Below are 12,334 nucleotides of genomic sequence, written 5' to 3'. Positions count from 1 at the left end.
CGAAGTGGTTAATCTTCGATAATTTTATTTGGGAATGAATCAATCGAGTAGGAAATAGGATTTCAAAGTGGAAAACTATAAAAAGGGTTTAGGTTTTATGGACCGATCTGGATCTCTATAACTAAATGAAGGGTAGGAAGGAGAAGGAAAGAGCTGCTGGAGCCGTTTAGTGAGCAGCTGAGTTGAGAATTATCATATAAATGTGACATCAAGAGTTAATTGGTTAACTTGTTCTTGATCCCGAGTAGACCAGATGACTTGCAACTCGGAGGACCAGGAAATGACCCAGGTTTCAGGTAACCTTGTTTTGCCTGATCTTGTAACTAAAGAATTAGTTGTAATTTTTCATCTGTGACCCGGTTCCATGGTGTAGTGGTTAGCACTCCAGACTTTGAATCTGGCGACCTGGGTTCGAATCCCGGTGGGACCTTTTTTTACCTCCCCTTGTTCTTTGGGAAAATTTGGTATTCTTTTTCCAATTCATAAGTTTTTCAAGGAACTCTGAACAGTGCAGGCTTACACAAATTTTCCCCACCGAGATTTGAAAAACAAATCCTTTTGTGCAAGATTATCAATAGTGTCTGGTAAATATTGCTTCTTAAAGACCTTTCATTCAACCAAAAAAAAAGACCTCCTTTCATTTAGAAAACAATTATTCCCAGATTCAACATTCAGATTCAATCCCAGAAAATCAGAGGCTCCATAATTTGTGGTTTTCTTTATTTTGATCTTCAGTTGATTTCACTGTGCTGATTTATTCGTTGTTTTTATGGTCACAATTTTGAACATTATGGCCTTCCTTTCCCTTGATGGTCTAAATCCAATGAACATTTCCCTGGAGATGTGGCTTCTGCATCCATCACTATGACTAGGAGTGAAATCATGAGTCATATGAAGACCGTCAGCTACCAGAGTTCCAACAAAATTCTGGAAGCTTACCATTTCAGTTCCAAGGATACTGTGGCAAATTGGCTTGCTAATTGGAATCGAATGCACAGGAATTCGACCTGCTGGATAGACAGAGCAGTACAGCATTCCATATTCGTGCCAAAGTTCCCTTTAATCAATAAAATGCTCGGCAACACCACCTAATTTCTGTAGGATATCAACAACAGCAGCAAGAAAACAAATATTTTTGTCCAATCATAAGCTTAACAGCAGAGTTTCTAGAAAAATTTATAGCAAAGTTTTAGGGATACTGAAGCATATTAGCTTGCTAATTAAAACTGGATGCGCAGATATTCAACCTGCCATATGGAAAGAGCTGTGTCCTTTCTATTGATAAAATGCTTGGTAACACCACCCAATTTCCATAGAATATCAATAATAGAAGCAGCAACAGCAGTAATAACACTAAATATTTTTCTTCAATCACAGGCTTAATGTACAAAATGGGAAAAAATTTATTGTTTCCGTATGATAAAACCAAACCGAAGAATGAATTAATTATGGTACTACATCTGTATGGCCACCAGGCGGGGCTTACATACATGTATCGCAGGGGCATCTAAGACGCAAGCCTTTCAGCACAGGCTCAATCAACAAATGGCTGTATGGTTTCACACAAACATATAATCATCAGAATAACATTGTTAAGCTCCAAAAAAAAAATCTGGAAGAAATTTATAGCCAAGTTCCTGGGATATTGAAGCAAATTGGTTCCCAGTTTAAGCCAGATGTACAAATATTTGACCTGCTGGATAGAAAGAACTGTATAGGATTTCCTTTTTGTGCAAATGATCCCTTCTATTGATAAAATGCTTGGAAACACCATCAAATTTCTGTATAATATCAATAACAGCAGCAGTTGCGGCGGCAGTAACAACAAATACTTTTCTTCAATCACAGGCTTAATGTACAAACCGAGATGAATTTGTTGCGTACGCATAACAAGACCCGATCAAAGAATGACCTGCAGAAGGGGAACTACATCTGTGTAGGGCCACCAGGCAGGGCTTGTGTACATGTATTGCAGGGAGATCTAAGATGTAAATCTATCAGCACAGGCTCAATCAACATGCAAAATGTCTGGCTGGATGCTTTCATACAAACATAACCATAAGAATAAAACCTTCAGTTCCGATGCCTTTGCTGATTTCTCTCTCGCTTATATGCTCTGAAAAGATCAAGTCCTAGAAAGAAATTCAATAAATTCATCCCAAACATGCCAAAAAGAGCCAGTGGGAGCTCAATCCCTCTTCCAAACTTGGGTGCATCTATGACAAGCTTGTATGTGATGAGGAGGTGGCATACAAGCCTTGCAGTGAAGAACATGACCCAGTTAAGCATCCACTCAACCCTCACAACTCTGCTCCTGACATCACGAAACCCAGCCATTCGTCGTATTTTTCTCACATGCAGAAATATGGAATGAAGCTGCAAAGCAAAACAATCACATCAAGAATCAGATTATATGTATGCCATCACTTTTTGGCAGCAGAAATCAACATATGCAACAATCTATGACTAGTCTAAACACCAATTCCCACCATGGGTGGGTTAGTAACCCAGAAATCTAGGCATCATTTGTCCCTCCTTTAACAATTTACTGAGCATAATCATCAAAATTAAAAGGCATGCATCCAAACCAAAATATTCACATTAAGAACAATATTTGAGCACAGAACATGAATTCAAGAAATTATGATGAAAACCCAAATTTGCTTTTTATGCAACTCTTGACTGCTACGCCTACTATTCCTGTTCATCACAAGCAATGGAACATCAAAAACACCAATAAAACATTAAAAATTAAAAAAAAAAAAAGAATTGTGCTCTGGGAAAAAAGAGAAGGAATGATATGTTTTTGATGAATAAGGAATATTGCCAGCACTTTTGATCAGAATTGTCATCATATAACATGTTTCTATGTGGGCGCATGGACCATTCTAAGAAATCAAGGATTGTCTCTGTTGAGAATTCTGGAATGCCATGATCATATCTCAGAAAAACTTTCTTGGAGTGTTACCATTATCCAAAATTCAAAACTAAGATTCTAACTTTATGGATTTGATGCTAAGAATAGTCTAATTCTCCCCCTTCGTGTGTAGATAATAGTCATGAATGAAAATTTCTATTGTTTTCTATACACATCCTCCTCTTTTCAAGAGGTAAAAAAATATCAAGGCATATCTTTCAAAAAAAAAAAAAGGCTGATGCAGGAAATTAGTCAATTAATTCATTGCTTTGAAAATTCATGCAGAAACAACTAGGGCATGGAGAAGCAAAAAGATCTAAGATACCTCACAAACAAGGGTGAGTATAAGATAGTTGATGGTGACATTCCGGTACAGAGCCAACGTAAAGCAAACCAGCAATACCAGATGGTGCACAAGGATAGAGGGAATCCAGCCACTATATAGCCGATAACGAAGCATATCCAATTGGTCATATGCAAAGTAACCACAAGAAAAGCACAATGCTGAATATGCACCTAGCCATGTCCCGCCAAATAACTGTGCATGATCAAATATGTTGCTGCGTCCTTTTATGATCCACTGATTAACCAGGATAAAAAGAACTGCAAAATCACAAAACAATTTCAGTAAGAAGTGAGATGGCCAAAGCTTTATGCTAACATAATAAAATTTTAAATGAAGCACGAGTTCAAGGACAATTTACATGTCATTATAAATTATGTTGTAAAACTTCAAATAAGTCCTTAATGTGGCAGTTAATTTTATCAAATATGCTTGCTTCAGAAATATTAACACGCATGTCAGTGGAACCAAATCTTGCTAATTATCGCAGCCAATATACTAACGTAGACTAACATGAACTGCAATAAACTGCATATCTAGAAAAATTATAAAGCAGGGTTTTCTATTTATCTCCTCAACTTTAACACATGCTTTATGTAAAAGTTAAAGTATATAGGAGATTTTATTTGTTCCATCACATGTCTCTCTCAGGACCGTATTGTCCTGATGCTGTGTTAAACTTTCAGACACTGTCTATGAACATTAGTGATCAGGATGTGGATCCTCAGCATCAATAAAAGGAGTAAACTATCACCAAAAGTTGAAAATTGTAGAAATATTAGTAAAAATAGTATCTATGGATAACATAATGGAAAATCTGTATGACACAATCATTTATAAGTATTTTAGCTATCATGCATGCAACATTACACGGACATCACCTAACTTTTCATCTAATGTCACCTCATTTGAAAGTGGTAATGTTGAAATGATTTGAATTGCTTCATCAGAACCTTCTTAGTCTTCACCTCTTATTTCTGTCAACCTAAATTAGAAAAAGCCTCTTCCCAGAGATATACTTCACCAATGTAACAGAAGTCTAAAATGCACATTTATCCTCTATTTTCAGTAGTTTTGTTGTTAGTCTACTTTTTGTTGGCAACTGGTAAATGGCATTAAAGTGATTAGAGAGGATAAAATTTGATACTCAAGAGTCCAAGAAAACTGACGACTCAATGATGTAGGACTGCCTTGATTAGAGAAAATTCAAGGATGCTTAATTGGTTGTTTTGGATTAAAAGGGTAGGAAAATTGTGTAAGAAGCTAGAGTTTATGTTGGTATGTGGATGGGGAGTCATTGGGTGCAAAATAGAGGCAAAAAGATGAAGTTTCGAGGGTTTTATATGAGCTGGAAATGGGGGGAAAAAGGAAATAATAAAAAAATCATTTCTTTTGTAAATTTGAAGGCTAATTGATGGATGGTTGCTATGGGTTTTGTTGCTTCTGGTTGCTAGGGTTTAGTGGGGATGAAATCAGATCTGAATTCAAGGTTTTTTAGGATGTTGTAATTAAAGAAATGGAAGAAAAAAAGGGGATATTCTCTAGGCGTCGCACCTAAAATCCCATAGGCATCTCACCTAGGGTGAGAAGTGCATCTCACAACTCTAACAGAAAACATAATCACTTGGAAAAAAATCTCTAAATTTTTAACTGACTTTCAATAATGAGAGATTACAGCCCTATTTATAGAGTTCTAATACTTCTATTCTAACTAGAACTTGGACTCCAAATAACAAATCTATAATTTTGACCAATGAAACCCAACTAAAGACTATAAATAAAGCTCCAAAACATAAATAGACCTAACATACAACCCATGAACCATATGACAGCCCATATCCAGAAAATCTAGAAAATACAAAAAATATCCCTGACTCTAAAAACTTAAGAAAATGCTAATAAAACTGAACCAACATTATAGTACCACTGAGAAACATAAAACTAAGATTCTCTCATGACTAATTGATCCTAAGCAAGGTCCCAAGAGGACCCCACATCATGCAAAACATTCCAAATCAAGGCCTGAGCAATAAGAACCAGCCTTAGGACACCTTTTGTAGATCTTCAAAGGCTGCTGCCTACATCTTCCATCACGCAAATAACAAGACAAACTCGGCCCTTGAGGGTTTGTAACAGAATTACCTAACTCATTTGGCACTTCTAAGGATGCAGGACAAGAAGACACTACCAGACCATCAGTACAAAGAATCTTGTCAGAAATGTTGAAAACGCCCTACATGGATCTACTATATTGACCCTAGAATTAGCACTAATTTACTGGCCTCCAATAATAAAGGTCAGGGATTCCAACACAACATGCTTTAAGAATAAAAGCCAAGTCTCTGCATCATCAAAGGATGCCAACACAACATCCCTGGAAACCATAGGAAGGATAAGGTCATCTCAATTCCATAACACAATAACTGCAAAAGGCCTTGACTTTCTAAGAGAATAGCTACTAAATTTAATCTTGAACATGCCTAAAGGATAATATTCCCAAATTGGCAACATACAAGGGAAAGTTTCTTGGGCTGTTGGCGGACGCTAATCATACTAGAACTCTGACCAAGCCAAGTTCCAAAGCATAGTATCCTTCAAGAAAACCATGAACCAGAGAATAATGTTTGTCTTTAAAATATTTCTTTCTATGCCTTTAATTTTATGGACGATAACTCTGAATTTGTCTTCCATGAAACTTTTAATCATTTTGTTCCAAAGTCCTCCATCCATCATTCAAGGAATCAAAAACCAAAGTAACTTGCAAATGCTTCAAATGTTGACACCCCTCCACTCATCTAAGAAATTATCTATATCACTAGAGTACAACCAATGCATGTCCATCAAATTAAGAACATGTGCCCAAGTACACATAGTAATCTCATTATGGCTATGCAAGTGAAGTTATTTTCTATCTTTTCAACACAAGATAGATATATTAATGAATATTATACTTTTGTCACAGCAATCAATGAAAATTTCCCCTCCATCTGCCATTGACAAAAACCTTCCACTATAGGGGGTCTGTGCATACCATGAACAAAGGAAACTTGATTTCAAATCAAACTATAACCCTGAAGCTTGTTAAAGACAGATTTAGTAGAAAGCCTTCTCAAAAGATCTAGGACATGAATACACATCTACCATTTTAAGAGGCGCATAAATATCCATGAGTAAAACCAAAAGTGAATGACAAGAGCATGCTTCCAAATGATAAGGTAGGAGAGTCCTCAGTTTCATATCTCCAAACCAATGATCATCTTGAAATCATATTCTATTCCCACCCCAACTTAAAATTGAAAAAACTTTGAAAGCTCCACTTTCAACTTACAGTTACATTTCCAGTAGGGCGAGTGGAGATAATGTCATTTTGTTTACATCTCCAACCATATTCCCCTCCACTGTGCAAACTTCTTCATACTTCACCTCATGGCATTTCTCCCAAGATCAGTAAATTCAATTGCAATACATCACAGCTACCTAGCAAGGAGAGGTCAGCTCTTCCTCTCTAGGTTTCTAATTCACAAGGTGAAGCTTTTTAAGCCATCTGCTCCATTCCAAAGAAATTCATCTTTTGAGATTTTCTAATCTATTATCAACCATAAGCGGCAAATATAAGAATTGCCATTGCAGATGGCACAAAGAACTTCCTTTGACATCTGCTCCTTTCCAATTTCGCTTGATTCAGGTAGAGATAAGCAGGTGAGAAACTGTCATATTCTAGAGAACGTGGTAACTTGCAGTGTTTCATTTAGACATACAAATAATTGACAGGATTATTTTGACTTTCAAAATCCAAAGGGTTTCAAACATATATGCCTAACAGAGTCAACGAGCATAATTCAAGAAATCATAAAAAGGCAACTAGAAGCAAACCTTTGAGTGTAAAATTTAATAAAGAAATACCAAAAGACTGTCTCTTAAGGGACAACAAACCTTTTAGACTGAACCGTCGAATTTCAACTGCAACATCTTATTTCTAAGGGCTTGTTTTTGGTAACGTATTGAAGGGCCTGTTTGGTATGCTTCTGTTCTTTGCTCTTGTTTTCAAAAACCCAAGAAGAACATTTTTTTTAGAGTGAGTAACTTGTGGTGTGAAACCATTTCGTTTTTCAGAATTGTTTGTAAAATCTATACAGCTTATGGTAGGAAAAATCTGTTGCTTTCAGGAAAAAAAAGGTGCAAATAAAACCATGAACAGCAGAAGTTTTGTGCAGATGCTATCATCGCCATCAATCTCCATGTGTTATTTCACTTATTCGCAGACAAATTCAAAAAAACAAAAACAAAAGGGACAAACAGGCCCTTAATTTTTCACTAAACCCGTTTGACAGAGTCCCTCTTTTTAAAAAGCCACACCATAAAGTCCTAATCTTTCACAAGCTTTCACATAACCTATTTGATAAAGATCTCTCCTTCCACTAACCGAGTGACATCAAAAATAATCTCACAGAAAAACAATCAAAGGAACCCAAAAAATCCACAAAATATTAAACCAAAATCCCAGCCATCCAAAAAATCAAACACCTACCAGACCCCAAATAAAACTAGCCAGTAAAAAGGTCGAGCAATTGGGCGGCAGTGAAGCATAGAGATGACTCTTAGTTCTTAGTTTTACCGGCACAGGAAGTGACAGTGGAGTGGAGCAAGGAGACGGCGGTGTTGACGAAGAGGGGGTCGCGAGAGAGGGAGAGGCGGATGGCCCAGTTGGCCGCCTGGAAGAACCAGAAGCCGGCGACGACGGCCATGAGCTCCGTGCGGCTGTTGAAGGCCATCTCGAACACCACCGAGACGGCCCACAGGACGAGCGTCGCCACGAAGAACACCGCGGGGTCGGCGCTGCTGCCCCTCGCCATGGCTCTCGCTTTTCTCACTCCCTCTCTGGGCCTTCGTTCGAGCATCCAGGGGCTTTGCTTAACCGCTATGCTTCTAGAGTCTACTCACCGCTAGTACCTTTACCGTAATCGTGTTCCGCTCAGCCATTTCGCTGGTTTTGGATTCCTTTACCGTTACAAAAGTTTCAAAATATTCGATGCACGACAAAAGACTTACTAGCTTTATAGCCTTTACTAAGTTCATAATCTCACCTTTTTACCTATTAAATGAATCGGTGAATAAAGCTCTCCCCCCACCAACATTCAGAAAAAATTCTAAAATATTATGAAAATTCTCCATACTAAGCGTTAGGTTGCGGGAAGTGAAGTGGAAGTGGTTCTAAAAAATTTTCTTTCGCAATGACTTTAAGAACAAGATTTTAAATTTCATGAGATAGAGCTATTTTGATTTTTTTTCATGAAACAAACTGTCCTATTTCGTCCCGTCCCGTCCCCATCCCAATATTTAAGATAAAAAATATTTCAAGATATTCTGATCGGAATACTGAAATGCTAGCGAGACAACTCTATTCTAATATATGAGATAGTACTCCATCTTGATATCCTACGAAACGTTCTGCTGAATCTGATTATCTTTGCTTAAGAGTATAGACATATGAACGAGAAATAACTTTCTTTGGTTCATGTTAGGGACATCTTTCCCACCACCAATTCATTTTTTTCAATCATTATCATCAAGAATCAAGCACCTCTGATTCTAACCAGAAAAAAATTAAGAGAGGAGAGGTGGAATCCATAATCCACATACTATCCATTATTATCCATATATACTCCAAAAATGTCAATGTTCTAGCATCATGAATTGATGATTGCGTATGTGTCAAATACATGGCAAGAGAGATGGGTAAGAAACCTTTTACATGTTCTGATGAAAATCCAAATAGGTCAACTATTATCGATTTCTTGGGATGAAAGTCCTTGGTGGTGGTGAATGGTGGAGGAAACTGAAGAGGTGGTTGAAAATAGATCAAAATCTATTGGTGATGAGTGATGGATGAACTTAGGAGGTGGAAGGAGATAGATTGAATAGGGTTGGCAAGGAGCAATGAAGGGGGTCTGACCATTAATTTTCCTTCTCTTCATTCTATAATAAATAATGTAAATAAATTTAACAACTAGGTAACAAAGCTAAGGTTAATATTTTATAGTTCCAATTCCTACCCATTTGCTGAGCATGTATATGATTAATGGAGCACACTCAAAATATTTCCTTATTATTATGATTTCATGAGAGCATTAGATTGACCAGGCATGGCTCGATGCCTAAGTAGTTTCCTTCTTGTAATTTATAATAGAAAGATTAGGGGGTGGTCAAATGTGATCACACCAACTTATGAAGTACAGATTGTCAAGGGTTTGTCCAAGATGGTTCATGATACTCGACCATAATTGGGTTGCCTTGCAAATGAAATTTTTCATTGATTTTGACCAAATGATCATGCCATTTCTTTTAGGATCAGCCAGGGAGATGCAGCATGGTGAAAAGAAGGAAGTTGGAGAATGCAAAACAAACGCAAGGTTGCAGAGCTCAATCCTTGTAGCATGTGAAAAATGATCTTAATGGTCCTTTTTCATACCATGGGGATCGGGCAGCTAGCACAACATTGTCCCATTCCTACTCTCCTATTCCCTCCTTTTATCTAACTTTTGCCTAGCAAATCCTGCTATCCAGCAAAAGTTCTCAAACAGATGCTTAACATACTATAAATTCTTTATATTAGTAGGATCCTTTTAGATACATGAATTCTATGCCAATCAAGGTTTTATATTCCGCATGGAACGAGGGGGCATCCCAACTATCTCATTTTGCTCTTGTGAGAAAACAATAGGACCGAGATGGAATTGAGCATGTAAGAAAAAAAGAAGAAAGAGGAAAGGAAGAAAAGCAAAGCAGATGAGAATAAGAAAAAAAATATAAGGAAAGAAGAAAAAGTGAAAGAAACAAAAAGGAGGAGAGAAAAAAAAGAAACAAAGAGGAGAAGGAAGAAAAGAAAGGAGAGAAGAAGAAAAAAATGGATTAAAAAAAAGAAAGGAATAGAAGGTAGAATAAAAAAAAGAAAAGGAATATTAAAAAAAGAAAGAAATAAAGAAAAGATGAAGGGAAAAGAGATGAAACATGTTTATTGGGATGCATGACCGATATAGTTGGGATGGGATAGTGAGATATCCGAGATCATATTTATTGGATGTATGATCGGTATGGTTGGGATGGGATAGTGAGATATCCGAAATATTGAGATATCTCCCTTCTATGGAATTTAAAATCTTGATATGCTCAAGCCGCTCAACCTCATGACAGCATGATATCTGGGGATGATTTATACAAACTATAAAGTTATAAATTAGGGCAAGAGTAATTCTTTGTGCACGGTACGTGGTACAGCAAAAATAATGTGGAGCACATCGCACGTATTTTATTCATGTGCAGTATATGAACATCAATTGTTCTATTTCTGTCTGAGCCTCAGGCAGCCAAGATTTTTCTACAGTGAGCCATGTGCACCCGAGATTACATTAATACTTTACCTGTTCCAACTGCTTCAAGACAACATATCATATTGGTAAGGTTTGTTTTTTTCTTTGTAAATTTTTTTTTTTGTAAATCTTTTATTACCGCAACTCCTTAGGTAGTTAAACAGAGTTAATGTGTTGGTAGGTTGAAATGGAGCTTTTTTTTATGTTAATGCAATAGGAAGTAATAATATAGTTACGAAAAGTCATAAAAAATAAACAGGATGTCATAATAGCTATCGAAAAGTCATATAAGCTATCAAGAATTAATATAGAAGCCTTCTTTTTGCATTCTATGACATCCAGTTCAAGAAATATGACCTTCTATCTCTTGATATGACATCATATAGCTTTGTATAACTTTTTATTTTATCAAATGAGTATTTTAAAGGCATAAATCACTTTATATGAATCTATATGAATATAATTGACTCTCCATTATTTAATAAAATTATATGAATAATAACTATGACTTCTTCTTTTGGTATTGCTAAAATAAAGCTTTTTTTCTATTCGCGTAACAGAAAGTAATAATACTGTTATAAGAAGACATAAAAAGCAAAGAGAATATCATAAGAAATATCAGGAAGTCATATAAACCATCAAAAAATAATATAAAAACTTTCTTTTTGCATCCTATGATATCCGGATCAAGAAATATGACCTCCTATCTCTTGATATAACATTATATAGCCTTGCATGACTTTTTATTTTGTCAAATAAGTGTTTTAGAGGAATAAATCATTTTATATCACTACAAAAAAAAAATTGCGGCAAAAAAATTTATCACAAAAAAATTATTTTTTGTCACTAAAATCTTTTGCGATGAAAAAAATTCATCACAAAATTATTGCTAAAGCCCCGTCGTAATAAGTCATGACTAACTTTTTGCGACAAAACTTATTTTGTTGCAAAAAATATACTTTTAGCAACAAAATAGTATTTTGTCATAAAAAAAGTCTCATCTACTGACAAATATTTTGTTACAAAAAAGTATAAAATTTTATTATAAAAAGTATTTTTGTCACTAAAAATAGTAAGATTTTATTCTATATGCACTATTAAGTGACAAAAAATTTTTATCACTAAAAATCTAGCTTTGTGAGAAAATATGTTGTTGCTAAAAATTCTACTTTGCAACAAAATATTTTGCTCCAATAGATTTTTGAGTATAAATTTTATGCAACAAAATTTTTTTATTACTAAAAGTTGAATATTGCAACAACATATTTTTGTCACACTAGAATTTTTAGTAAAATAGGATACACACTTTAAGCAACAAAATATTTTATCACCAAAAAAATAGTTTTAATAATAAAATATTTTATCGCAAAAAGTTAATATGTAATTTAAAAATAATTTATAGTGATAAAATTTATTATCACAAAAAGTTAATATACCAATAAAATATTTTTTAGTGACAAAATTTATTATCACCAAAAGTTAACCTATCATGGAGAAATAATTTTTAGTAACAAAATTTATTGTCACAAAAAGTTAACCTGCCATTAGTGACAAAATTTGTTGTCATAAAAAAATTAATCTATTTTTTTTCTTCAAATAAGAAAAAAAAATATACTAAAATTTAAATTAATTAATCTATTTATAATAATTCAAATATCCTTCAAATATATAGTCATATAAAGATTCCAACATGTTTCTCCATACATC

At 35.2% G+C, this 12,334-nt stretch overlaps 1 protein-coding gene and 1 non-coding gene across 2 annotated transcripts; one reads left to right on the top strand and one right to left on the bottom strand.

The window, feature by feature from the left end:
* Nucleotides 1-358: 358 nt before the first annotated feature.
* On the top strand, nt 359-430 carry TRNAQ-UUG (transfer RNA glutamine (anticodon UUG)). Its single transcript has one exon. It is a non-coding gene; the product is annotated as a tRNA-Gln (tRNA).
* Nucleotides 431-1,546: 1,116 nt separating this feature from the next.
* On the bottom strand, nt 1,547-8,178 carry LOC105037931 (uncharacterized). The gene is made up of 3 exons (XM_010913563.3): nt 7,876-8,178; nt 3,243-3,520; nt 1,547-2,376 (listed from the first exon to the last, which is right to left on the bottom strand). Exons 1-3 carry the CDS (start codon nt 8,156-8,158, stop codon nt 2,074-2,076), a joined length of 864 nt encoding a protein of 287 aa, XP_010911865.2. The 5' UTR covers nt 8,159-8,178; the 3' UTR covers nt 1,547-2,073.
* Between the last annotated feature and the right edge of the window lie 4,156 nt (nt 8,179-12,334).

This window comes from Elaeis guineensis, chromosome 1 (genome assembly GCF_000442705.2).
Source record: "Elaeis guineensis isolate ETL-2024a chromosome 1, EG11, whole genome shotgun sequence".
Lineage (NCBI taxonomy): Eukaryota > Viridiplantae > Streptophyta > Magnoliopsida > Arecales > Arecaceae > Elaeis > Elaeis guineensis.
The sequence above is the reverse complement of the archived record's forward strand: the minus strand, read 5'-3'. Positions and strand labels throughout refer to the sequence as shown.